This window comes from Pteropus medius, unplaced genomic scaffold (genome assembly GCF_902729225.1).
Source record: "Pteropus medius unplaced genomic scaffold, Ma_sr-lr_union100, whole genome shotgun sequence".
Taxonomy (NCBI): domain Eukaryota; kingdom Metazoa; phylum Chordata; class Mammalia; order Chiroptera; family Pteropodidae; genus Pteropus; species Pteropus medius.
The window spans coordinates 6,660,196-6,673,577 of NW_024351543.1; the positions used below are offsets into that span (position 1 = coordinate 6,660,196).

The 13,382-nt window shown below is 37.0% G+C and overlaps 1 protein-coding gene across 8 annotated transcripts in view; it reads right to left on the reverse strand.

Moving 5' to 3' along the window:
* The window catches only part of GOLGB1 (golgin B1), a 76,632-nt gene that overhangs the window by 18,274 nt on the left and 44,976 nt on the right, over window positions 1-13,382 (reverse strand). For all 8 annotated transcript variants that reach the window (XM_039843151.1, XM_039843149.1, XM_039843148.1 and 5 more), the window contains 2 exons: window positions 7,715-12,903; window positions 4,909-6,823 (listed from right to left, as the gene is read on the reverse strand). In XM_039843151.1, coding sequence (XP_039699085.1) covers window positions 4,909-6,823; window positions 7,715-12,903 — 7,104 coding nt within the window. The remainder of the gene's footprint in view (window positions 1-4,908; window positions 6,824-7,714; window positions 12,904-13,382) is intronic.

Here is a 13,382-nt window from a genome sequence, read left to right on the forward strand (position 1 = left end):
TCCATGAGACAAGGAAAAGTGAAAAAAAGGAATCCTTGGAAATTAGGAACATGATAGAAAAAAAGAAAACCTCTGTATAGGGTTCAAAAGATGCAGATGAGGAAATCTTCCCAAAGCACAGCAAAAAGAACAGAAAAGGCAAGAAAATTAAAGAGCTAATCCAGAAGATCCTAATTCTAAATAATAGGATTCTCAGAAAAATGACAACCAAGAAAAAGAATGGGGGTGGGGGGAAGAATAGTAAGACATAAAAAGATTTCCCAAATTTGATGAGTATGAATGCTTATATTCCAAAGACTAGACAGAATGATGAATGAAAACAGACTGAAACCAAAAAGTACATTATCATGAAATTTCAGAACACAGAGACTAAGAGATCCTATATATTTCCAGAGACAGAAATGAGAGATGAGAAACAAGAGATAAAAGATGAAAGATGAGAGAGAGAGAAACAGCTCACATACAAAGGATCAGGAATGAGTAGCTTTGGACCTTGAACCGCAATGTAAGCTAAAAGGCAACAGACCAAAGACTTCATAATTTTGAAGAGAAATTATTTTCAGCCTAGAATTCTGTATCCAGCCAAACTATCAGGTATGAGAAATGAAATGATATTTTCAATAAATTTACCTCCTACATATCTTAAGAGAGCTACTGAATGATTTATGCCATCAAAATGATAGCACAAAACTAAGACAAGGCAGACACAGAATGTAAAGAACAGAAGATCTAATAAAGGAGAAAGGTAAAAGGAGATATTCTAGGATGAAAACTGTGTCTTAGGAGTACAGGGCAACTGTTCATATAAGAGCAAGTCAGAGACTCCAGGAGAATTTTCTTCATGAAGATGAAATTGATAAAAAGAAACATCTTGAGAGATGTGGATAAATAGCAGTCTTGGTTTAAATTTATTGATAAATACAAAGAAAACTAAGTAAGTAACAATAACAAAACCACAGTTATTAACTCTAAGAAAAACAAAGATGTTAAGGAAAAGTAACACATCTTTTATAGATATAATACCATTTGTTGTCATAAAAATCTAAGTACTGAATATTGATTTAACCAAAATTAAAATGAAATTACATGAGGAGAAAAGAGGAGTTGTATATTAAAATTGCACATCTATGTATGCGTGTGAAATGTGTCTATGCATATACACACGTACACACTGTGGAAGCAAAGGGAGTAAAGAGAACTAAATCCTGTTGGCATAAAAGAAAATTGATAACTAATACAAAGAATGAAAAGCCAAGATGCACTATAAGTATGATATTTAGATACTAAGGAAACACCAAAATAATAATCTAAAAACGAATTGCCTTCAGAGAGAGAGAAACAGGGTTGGGGGTGCTACTGTTTGTTTTTCTTACTGAACACTGTAGAATTTAGTGACTCATTAATAAGATAAAAACATGTTTTTTTATTTGAAAGCAAAAAAATATATATTCTTAATGCAATCAACTCCTCTAGTTCAGATACTCTCAATGTTATCCTTGGAACAGACCAGATCATCAGAAAATGTAAAACATTTTTAATAATAAGACACATTACTATATTTAAGTAAAATAAAGGGTGTTTCACAGCTTCATAGTGTCTTCTCTATGGAAATAGAGAAGAAATTTTTTGTAGGCCTCAATACTTAAAAAATAACTATTCTTATACTGAACAAGTAGTTTTTTTTTCTTCCCCTTTCCTAAAATATGGACACTGCAATTCATGCACATGGTTTTTTAATTCCCTATTTCTGATGGCTGCCAGAAAGCTCAGAGCAATTAATTAGTGGCTCATTGTTCTAACAAAGAGTAAAAGACAGTGTGACATCTCTTTGAAACACTAAACTTACTTCGGTTTAATCTTTTTCTCTTCTGTCCTCATTTTCTCTTCCTTCACAGTTCTTACATCCTGAAAAACTGTTCATATTTTAATATGCTACCTCAAGTCATTTTCAGAACGGAACATAAACAAATACAGGCCCTGCTAGAGATTTGCTCTCCACTCTTTAGGTAGAAATTGTATAAGTGCTTCATTTACTTTGGGAAAGTCCTAAGGAAGTTTAGGCAGATAGGCAAATGAAAACTCTAGAATGTTTTCAGAGTTGTCTGTTATGCTCTAGTAGAATCCCTTGGGCTAAATCCTGCCACTTGAGCCCTTAGACTCTTTTTTGGAAACTTCCCCTTGACTAAGTAGAGAAGAGAACTAAAGTAGCCTAAGTCCCTTTCAGACCTAAATCATCCCTGGGGTGGTCCTAAAAGAAAGAGAGAGTAGTTTAGGCAGAGGTGATACACTGCTGGCTTAGGCTGAATGTTTAAACCGATAAAGGCTGAAATACATGGTATCTCCCATATTTATCGCACAAGCAGCCAATGATTGAGAGACTAGAAACTTCAATGCTCATGAGATAGACTGAGAACAAGATATATGGAAAGAAATGGATGATGGACAGATAACAATGCATTTAGAAAGTATGCAGAAGGGCCTCAGCAGTGAGTTATGAATGTAGTATCAATGAGTCACACTGTCAGGTCTTCAATGTTATTTATAATCCTGCCTAGGCTTTATGATTCTTTCATGGCAGACGTAAAAGCTTCAGTCTCAAACGTTCTTATAACTCCCCTACATGACAGTTTTACAAAATGGAGAAAATAGTGTTTTCAGTAACAATCACAAATATAGGGAATGACCAACAACTGATTGTCTATCATATGATTAATTAATTACCCCTATGCTAAAGACCATGGGAAATACAAACAAGTATAAGACATGACATTACAAGAAGCTTACAATCTAACTGGGGAAATAAAAAATAAGTATATAGAAATTAAACACACATAGACATGTACACAAATAAGGCATTATGGGACAAATGAAAAGTACTAGGGAAGTACAAATATAAGGTAACAGACAATCAATCAAGTGATCTGGAAATGTAACCAGAGGGTTTGAGCTCTAGGGTGACTTTTAAAAAGTGAGAGATATTTGCCCAAAAAAGGAAAATTCAGAGGTCATTTTGATTGACAAGATGGTAATATGGGTAAGTACTAGGTACGATTATTGTGTAACAAGTAGATCAGCTTGGCTGGAATGAGGAGTATGAATAGGGGAACAGTAAAAGGGAAGTCTGAAAAGAAAGCTAAAGACAAATTATAGGGTCTTAAATGTCAGATTAAGAGGTTTGAATCCTAAGCCTCATCTAGAGATAGTACAACTTTTCAAGGTTTTTGAGTAGTGCAGTACTAAGAAAGTAGAGTTTTGGAAAGATTTATTCAGCAGTGATATATACAATGAAGTGGAGAGGTGACAAACTGGGAGCAGCAATATTATAACAGTTTAAAGGTAAGGTGTCAAGGACCTAACCCAAGATGTTGATGGAAAGGAAAAAGATATGTGAAGCACATTATGAATAAAGAAATGAAAGACTTTGATGATTAAATGAAATAAAATCACAGTTATGAACCTTAGGAAACAAAGGAATATTACTATGAGTTATAGAAATATGGAAAAATTTTAAAAGCTGGCGTGGCTTGTAAATATCCAGCAGACAAAAATGTGGAACTGGGGCTGAGAGATAGAAAGTTTAGTCCTAGTATGTATAATAGATAAGAATAGTAAAGCAATTTACTGATTGAAACATAATTCAGATTCTATCCTAATAGCTTCCAGGAAACCGATTTTGACTTAAAAGATAATCAACATCTGCATGCCATAAATTATAGCTCTGAGGTACAGACTGCCTGATAAAAACCTGTACATTGCATTCTGAAAGCAACTGACAAAAAGTCAAGCTCCTAAGACAAAGTCAGCTGAATGAAAACTATTTTAAAAATATAAACAAAAACACATAAATTGTGTTGCGTCAAAGCCATAGCTGCAAGGGGATAGGTGGCCTTTGTTGAGTACAAAAGGCAAAAGACTGTCTATAAATATTGGATGTTAAGTGTAATATGAATGAACACACTACCAACAAAGAAAAAGAAAAGTTTGCATAAGACTTTACAGTTAGAGAAAATGATCTTTTCACTAGAGTTAATCTTAAAAACTAGAATTTTCAGATTCTGAGCATGGGTCACTTTTTTAAATGGAAAAATCCAGCATTTTAAAGCTCAATTTATTTCCTTTTTGGCCTAAGTACATGGGCTTGACAGAATTAAGAGACTGTCAAGAAAGTGAAGAGAGGAATGTCACAAAGCAGAATCCCCTGACCTGGCTTGGCTCATATAGTTCGAGTTTTGCCTCTGAATCTTACTGATCTGGAAATTTTTGGAATAAAAGACCTGGATTACACTACTGGATCTTACAAACAGCAGCAAAGTTAAGCATTAGAGGTCCTCATCTTTCTCTCTGATTGAAAAAAGTTGGGTATTAAACTGGGTCAATGGTTCAGTTTATAAATAAGATTTTACTAGCCATTTAAACTTATTTAAATGAACCCTTTTTACACGTAACTTTTTTTGGGACAAATTAGGATAGATATGTATGTGATAAACTGAGTCCTCTTTACTCCTAATTTTCTGAGATAATCTACTGCTAAACTGTCACTATAGGAAGGCAGTGAATGATCCCTATACTTTTAGTAAAACCATGACAAAATCTGAAAACATTTAAGTGTGTGTTGTGTAAAACAATATAAAAAATAGCTCTCCATTTCTTAGTCTTTGTATAACCAATGGAGAGGTTTTTTGCAAAAGAAATTTGCAATTAAAAAAAATGGTAATGGTAGATTTAAAGTAATTTAAATAATGTTTCTGTTTCTCTAAGACCAAACAGAACCCCTGGCATATATAATACTGTCCCAGAGTGCCCAGATACTTATGTAAGAATCTGCTTATCCTTTTCTACAGAAATGTAAATTAACTTAAATAAAGGTTCAAAAATTCTCAAAGATCAGAGAGAAAACTAGTCACTCACTAGTCGGTCTCTGTCATTTTGGAGTGATGACATAGCTTTTTTTAAACTCTGTACTTCAGGTGGGCTGGTTGCAGGCTGAGCCACGGACCTCTGCTTCCCTTCCTCTGACTTGCGGAATTTCTCCAGCTCATTCAAAAGGTGATCTCTCTCATTCTGTAGACTGGCCATAGCCTTGGAAAAGGACTGCACTTGGTTGTAAGAATCTTCCAGTTGTGAAGACAAGTGAAGCAGTTGCTCATTTTTGGATAAAAGCTGTTGGTTAAGTTTCTCAAGGTGAGGCAAGCTGTTATCCTCAGTGGAATTCACTGGAAAGGCAGCTTTAGAAACAAGAACCTCTCTTTCTCTGCTTAAGAGGCCCCGTTCTTCTTTCAGCTGTGCCAATTCCTTCAGACTGACATCATATTTCCTTTTCAGTTCATCAAGCTCCTCATTGGCATGATCTCTACTATTTTGTAGGGAACCCATAGACCTTCCAAAAGACTGGATTTGTGCTGTAAGATCTTTATTTTCTTTGGTGACCATGAGTAATTTCTGTTCCATCTCCACCAGATCTCTTGCTAGCTCTGCCACTCTTTCTTCTGCTGTTTCTGTTTCATTTCGCATTATCCCTGCATCATGATGAAGATGCTTTAATTCTTTCTTCATTTTATCTTCAATTTCATCTACCTTCTTGGCAGCTTCCATCTGAACATGAACCAATTCATCTTCTAGTTCTGTAATTTTCTTTTGAGAAGAAGAAAGAGTAGTACCTAACCTCTGTACCTCTTCTTCTTTTACTTTTAATTGGGCCTGAAATAGTCCTAAAGTACCTTCTTCTTGCAAGGCTGCTAACTGTCTCTTTAGTTGGGATACAGATACTTTCAAGCTCTCAATCTCTTTAGATAAACCTTGTTTCTCCTCCTGTAGAGCAGTAGAGGACCTCTGCAGATTCTCCTTTGCTTCCTCAGACTCCTTCAGCTTTTCTTCTAATTTAGTATATTCACTTTTCAGCTCCTTATTCTGCTGAAGTTGAGCTTCAAGGAGTTGCTTTTGCTGATAGTCCTTCCTCGATATCACTTGATTCAGGTCTTCTCTATACTGGATCAGTTCTGCATCCAGCTTGGCATTCTCAGAATTAAGATCATCCATATGACTTCTCAAGCATCGAATTTCTTCCTTAAGCTTATTATTCTCAGCAGCAGCCTCTTGGATGAGTTGGTCTTTTTCCAAGATTACAGAGAGATGTCTCTCTTCCAGCTGTTGGTAATCACCTACTATGCGGTCTCGGTCATCCTGGAGAGAAGACATGGATTTCACGAAGGAATTCAACTGAGCCTTCTGTTGCATGTTTTCTTTTTTGATGGATTTCAGTGTTTCTATGAGCCGATTGGTTTTGTCAACAGCTTTTTTGTTCTCTTCTTCTAAGACAATATTCTCCTCTTCCTCCTGGGACAGCAGATTTTCCAGTTCTTTAATTTCTTTATCATGTTGCTGATGCAGTTCAGCAACAGCTACTTGGATTGCCTGTTCCTTGGCAGAAAGCAGGCTTATAATTTTCTGCTCTTTTATGTTTATTTCTTCATGCAATTTATTGGTCAGTTGTCTGGAGGCCTGAAGATCAGTTTCTAGCTGTTCATAACTGAACTTACAATTCTGGATATCAGCCTCTTGCTGCTTTATGATCCCTTCCAAATTTTCTTTATTTTCCTTACATTTTTCCAAAGAGTTATTTAAATCAGTCGACCGGTCTCTGAGACTCCTAAGTTCTGATTCTAATTTAGCTAATTCATTCTGAGAATTGTGGTACAGATGTTGAGTCTCTTCTAGTTGGGACAAGAGTTCTTTGTTTTCCCCCTGTAGAGTATCACAGACCTTCTGTTGAAGTTGGACCTCTGTCTGGGCCTTGGATTCCCAAATCTGCTTGTCATGTTCAAGCCTAGAAAAAAAGAGGTCATAAATTGCAGGTTTCAAGGAAAACTGCTTGATACCTAAGAAACATATAGTACAACATATGTACTCAGATCTACAAATGAATATTCATAATTGAAGGTGTTCACCTTTTTAATGAAGAGATATTAGTTCTACTGAATGCTCTGTATTAAAGGTATCTGTACCTAATGATTCATATATTTAAATTATAAACTCCAAAGTATGTTGCTTATTTTAGTGACATGGTTTTGCACACTCTAGAAAGTACTACTTTCTCCTATATTGCTTTATTTTGCTCTAGACGAGCTAATGTCTGGCCCCTTAAATCTTGGTGTAAGAGACAATAAGGAAACCCATCTCAGAGCATAAGCATACTATTAAAAGTAGAGGAGTATAAAGTGTGGGGGACATGGTTAGTGCTTGAATTTAAAAAGTGATATAAAATTGGAATGTGAGGCAAATAACTTCAACAGGCATATGCAGTATGAACTGATGTGGAATATGAGGAAGAGCAAAGAGCATATCGTTTAGGAAGCTAAGGGAATAATTTGGGAATACCGTGGTACAAACCCAGACAAGAGTAGTGGAAATGGAAATGCAAAAGAAGTAGTCTAGATCTCAACAGAAAGATGGCAAAAGAAGCAGATGTGAATTTTTCATGTTAATAGAGGTGTAGCTGAAAGCCATATGCAGAGATAGAGAGAGAGAAAGTGAGAGAAAAGGCTAGACGGGGAGAGAGCGGGAGAGGGAAGGAGGGCAGGCACAAGCAAGAGACTGTATGTACTAGGGGAATTTAAGCCAAAATTTGTTTCATAATATTAAAGGGAAAAGAGACAGTTTAGAAACTTTCTTGCCTCCAATACCTTTTGAAGAGCAAAAATAACTATTACTCATTTACCTGGAAATGCTGATCTTCAATTCCTCCATATGGATGGACATCTGCCTAAGTTGATCCTTTAGAACACTGCAATTCTCCTCTCTGAGTCTAATTTCTTCTTCTTTGGTTTGAATAGCATCACTGAACTTCCTCTCCCATTTCTTGGCTTCATCTATTACCCTGTCCCGATCGTCCTGGAGGGAAGACATGCTCTTAGTGAAAGCTGCAAGCTGGGCCACAGTACTGTCCAAGTTTTCCTGAAGTTGTTTAACTTCTTTGTCTTTCTTGTCCAAAGTAATCTGAATCTCTCCAAATGTCTCTTCCAAGTAGACTTTTTCTCTACGCAATGCATCCAGTTTCTCTTGCATATTCTTCTTCTCTTTCAGGTGTTTCTCTTCTACTTGCTCTAGTCTTCGCTCAAGATCTTCATCCTTTTGTTTCATTTGGCTTTTAACTAATTCTTTACTTGACTGAAGTTCCTTTTTCAACTTGAGATTATCTGCTAGGACCCTTGCTGCTTCACTTTGAGTGTCATCTAGCAGTACTTTGAAGCTGGCTAATTCTGTTTCTGCCTTCTTGCGGTGTTCACTGGCTTGAGCCAGATTTTCTTTGGTTATTTCCAAATCTTTTTGGGACTCAGTTTGAACAAATTCTAGGGCCTTTACAGTTCTCTCTAGAGCACTAATTTTCTCTTGGTACCTGATGCAGTCCTTCTGCAGCTGCTTTACTTCTTGTTGCTTTTCTTTTAACAGCTCCTGAAGTTCCTTTGCATGGTTTTTATTGCTAGGTCCTTTCTGAGCACCTTGTATTTTCTCCAAATATTCCTTTCGTATTTCTGACTCCACCTGAGTTTTCTCCTTGACTAACTGCTGCTTTTCTTCTTCCAATTCACTCACACACTTTTTAAGGTTCTGCATTTCAGATTCTAGTAGTTCATTTTTTATTTGGGCATCTGTAACATCCTGATAATAATTCCCAATGCTTCCATTAAGTTCTGCTAATTGATTCATAAGCCTCTCTTCTAAATCATCTTTCTCTTCTTCTGCTGTCTCCTTGAGCTTGGTGACTCTAACAAGTTCTTCTTGGATTTGCTGATTTAACAGATTTATTTTGGTTACTTCTTCCCGAAGCATTTTTAGTTCGCCATCCTTTGCTGATATTTGACTCAGTAAAGCATTTTTCTCATTGTCTAAATTCTGGCTAAATTCCTTTTCTTTCTGTTTCTCTTCCTCTAAGTCAGCAATTCTTTCTTTGAGCTGATCGATATGCTGTAAGTAGTTATTAATTTCATCATGTGAGCTGACATTCTCACCTATGTCAGGCTTGGCACTGGTCTCTGGTAGAATGGATTCTGAATATTCAGGCTTTGTGCTCATACTCAAAGAGTCTTGCTCATTAGCCTCCTCTGGGACAGGCTGTGTTGCCTCTTCAGCGATATGCATTTGGTTATCATGTTTCTCAATGGCCTCTAGGCTAGCTTGTTTGGATTTATTACCTTCTATCTGATGCTTTAAATCTTGAACTTCCACACTTAGAGAGTCCTTCTCAGTCATCAAAGCCTCAAACTCCTTAGAAAGGGTTTTATACTCTGTTTTGACCTTTTCTAGTTCCTCCTTCATGCTGGAATTAGTAGAAAGAAGTGCTTCCATACAATCTTTAGATGAACCTTCAGCAGGATGTATCTCTGCTCTAAGCCGGTCATTCTCTTCTTCCAACTCCAGGATTTTCTGCTGTTTAGATTTAGCAAACTTTCTCATCTTTTCTTTCATGTCCTCCATTTCCTGTTGAGCTTCCTGCAACTGCTTTTCCATTTCCTTCTTGTTCGCTTCTGTGCTTCTTAGCTTGCCATACAGTTCTTGCTTCTCTTGCCTCACGGTTTCCACCACATGCTGAATCCTTTCTGCCTCATTACTAACATTCTCATAGGACTGCAGAAGAATTTCATACTCTTTTTGTAACTCCTTGTGTTTATCTTGCCACTCAGTGCTTTCTGCAATCTTAGAACATTTCAAAGATTCAATTTCCTTCACTAAGTTTTCTTTGTCTTCAGTAAGACCCTCCAGAGCGAATTTCAGACTTTCACAAGAGCCACTGAGACTTTGATTTTCCATTAATGATCTGTCCACTTCTGTAATGAGTTTGTCTCTTTCTTCCTGAAGAAGAGCTAACTTTTCTAAGAATATATCTTTTTCTTTATTTTGGGCAGAAACTTGGTTTTCCACATTTGCCAAAGACTTTGTGAGGTGTTCAATGGTATCTCTGGCCAAAGACAACTCCTCCTGGAGACCTTTGTTTTCTTTTAGTGCTTCTTTTCGGGAAATGAGGGCAGCTTGCAGTTTCCTCTGTATTTGTTGCTTCGCTTTACTTTCTTCTCCAATCTCTTCCGGTTTTTGCTTCATTTCACAAAGTTCTACCTGTAAGTGCTTTATCTTCTCATCATGTTCTTTGGCTTGCATTTCCAGCTGTGTATGCAGAGCCTTAATTAAATCCTCTTGTTCTATCATCTCTGTCTGTACTTTAGTAAGGGCTTCTTCTTTCTTGCCAAGCTGTCCAGAAAGGGACCTAACTTCTTCTTCCTTTTTGCTTATGAGTTTTTGCAGTTCATCTAGTTCAGGTTGTAATTCTCTTAAACATTCTAATCCAGCGATTTCTAGTTGACTGCTTTCCAATTTCTGCCTCAGGCTTTCTGCACGGGCTTCAGCTTCATGGGATGCTATCTTCAGACTTTGGATTTCGAAATCCTGTTTATTTATCTGCTCTTGTAATTGAAATACCTCTTCTGATTTTTTAGTAAGTTCACTTGTTGTAGAACTCACTCTCAATTCTAACTCCTCTTTCTCAGCCTCTATGTCTTTGAGCTGGGCCTTAATTTGAGCAATAGAAGTATTGTCCTGAAGAGCATTTACATCCTCAGGATGAGGCCAGTCTGGGAACAAGTTTGATTCTGGAATAGGCGGGGCAGGTTGCTGCTCTATGGCTTTGAATAAAGGTTCTTCTAAACCTTGAGCAGGAGAGTCTGGGTTCTGCTGGTCAGTGTCTGGAAGTTTTCTCTCTACAGACTCCCTTATTTGAATCTGGAGTTGCCTTAGCTGGTATCCGATGTTCTCATTTTCCTTGCTTTGCTTGTCAAACTGTTCTTGCAAGTGATTATAGTTATCTTTCTGTTGCTTTAGTTCCTCCCTAAGATGTCTTTCCTTCTCCTGTGCCTTTTTTAGAATCACCTTGCGAGAGGTTAGTACTTCCTGTAGCTTCTTTTGAAGTTGCTCCTTTTCTTTTTCAAGGTCCAATATCTTTTTTTCCAGTTCTGGCTTCCAGTGTTCTATACCACCAGTGCAAGGTGGACTACTAACTACTTCTTTTACAGCTGCTGAGTCTCCATCACCTGCATCCTTGTTACTTGTGGTTAACTTCTGGATAATTGCTTGATGCTCAGTGATTTCTGCTTGGAGTAAATCTATTTCATTTGCCTTCTCTTGCAAGTTCTGATTCATCTGTTTGATCACAGCCTGTAACTCTTCTTTGGCTGCTGCTTTTTCTTCCAAATCCTTCCTTAAATGCTCTAGTTCTACTTCTTTCTCAGATATTGTCTGTTTTAAAGAAATTTCTATTTCTCGGCACTTAGAAATCACACATTTTTCTGACTCTTCTTTACTTTCTTTATCTTCCTCCATTTCTCTCCTCTCACACTCAGTGAACGGGATCTCTTTCCCGGATTCATCTTTCATTGTGGCCAATTCCTCTTCTAATCTACTGACTCTCTGTAGAAGTTCTTTTCTGTTAATAAGAGCTGCCTGGAGCTTTCTCTTTCTCTGCTCACTTTCTTTCTTTACAAGGTCTAATTCGCGCTGAAGCTCTTCTTTAGTTATTAGCTCTGCTGGGCTCAATTCATTGTAAGTATGTTTAAGGCCAGAAACAACTTCTTTATCTTCTTCCACTTGCTCTTTTTTGGCCTCTTCAGCTCTGGATAATAAATTCAGCTGTTCTTTAAGAGTCTTAATTTCAACCCCAAGAGAAAACTTCTCTTCATTAAGCTGAACCATTTTCTCAGTCATACTAAAGCTGATTTCTGTCACTTGCTGATCTTTCTCCTCGATGGTTTGTTGAAGGGTTTCCACATCTCTCTTTTTCTCTAGTAAGAGTTGATCCATTTTTGCTATTTCAAGTTCCTTCTGTGAAAGAACCTGTGAAAGTTCTTCCATCTTATTTGAGATATCCCTCACACGTTCTGCCTCCTCAAGCACTTCACTTTCCTTCTTCTGCAGCTGGCTTTCCAGGCTTTTGATCAGTGTACTCTGCTCAGAAAACTGAAGCTGCACACCATCCAGTTCATTCTGTAAAACTTCAATTTTCACATCTTTAGATTTGGCTTCTATGCTGAGACTGTGAATCTGTTCAGTAAGTAAGTTATGATGAGTAGTTTGACTTTCGTAGTCAAGTCTTCTTTGCCTTTCTGCTTCTGCAAGGTTTACTTCCAGTTGTTGTACCTGAGCCCTCAATTCTGTTACTACACTAAGTTCCTTCACCTGAGAGAGAAGCTGGTCTCTTTCTTCAGACAAAGCAGTGTATACACTGTTGGTGTCTTCAGCATTTTTCTTAAACTCTTCAATCACCTGGGTTAGGTTGCTTATTTCCTTAGCTTTCTCATCTAAATTTTTCTCATACATTTCCTCTGCTTTTTGAAAGCTAATCTCAAGCTCCAAAATTTGATTTTTTAGTCTTTCCAATTCGTCCTGGTGACACTGACAAGTACCTGGTACAGCAGAAGGGAGTTTATCAACATCGCCCCGCTTTGTTGATTTCAATTCCATTCCAGTGTCATTTAAAGGTGTTTCCTCAGATGTTCTATTTTGATGCTCAACACTCATCTGCTCTTCTTTTTCAATTGCTGGAAGACTGCTCTCTTCATTTGTCACTGGGGGAAGATGTTGCTCTGTATCTTCAAGCAACATTTTCACCCTGACTGGAGGTATTCCTTCACTCTCTATCTGTTTCATTTCTTTCTGGTCAAGGACATTGGGGTCCCCATCAGCCCTTTTGCCCTGGAGCTGCAACTTAAGAAAAGCAATCTCTTCTTGAGCTTCTTTCATTTCTAACAATAAAACTGACAGTTCTTTATGTTTCTGAAAAAATGTGTTCTCTAGAACATCTTGTCTACTTTCCTCAGCAGAAGAGCTGCTCTTGTTGAGCCTGGTAACATCAACCATGCTGATCTGTTTTAAAATAAGAAAGAAAAAGCCTTAATCAAATGTTTTATAAGAAAGAGCCTAGCTAAAAAATGAATTTTGTGCATTTTCCGAAACCTAAAACTTTTTAGTCCAAATCTCTTTTCTACCATAAAACTGCTAAATACTTTTAAAATCAGTTTTTATTTTCCAAATTGGACCTCTGAGAACACCCTATCAATCCTGCCCTGAGGTCAAACCACATTCATAAGACCTAGGAAAACCTGGAACTCGTTTTCTAGATATTCCTTACTTGGGAAACTTTATTTCTTCAGATTAAAATACCTACTTATTTCTCTCAAGAACTACTTAAAAATGAAAAGGGAAGCAGGAAAGAATTAAATTTTTCTTTCATCCCATATCAAGGAGGAAGTTATAGAATTCATGTCATTGAAATGAGAAATATTAGATAAGACAGCCATTAACAGACAAGTAGATTATCAAACAAGTACAGTAAGTCCTCACAA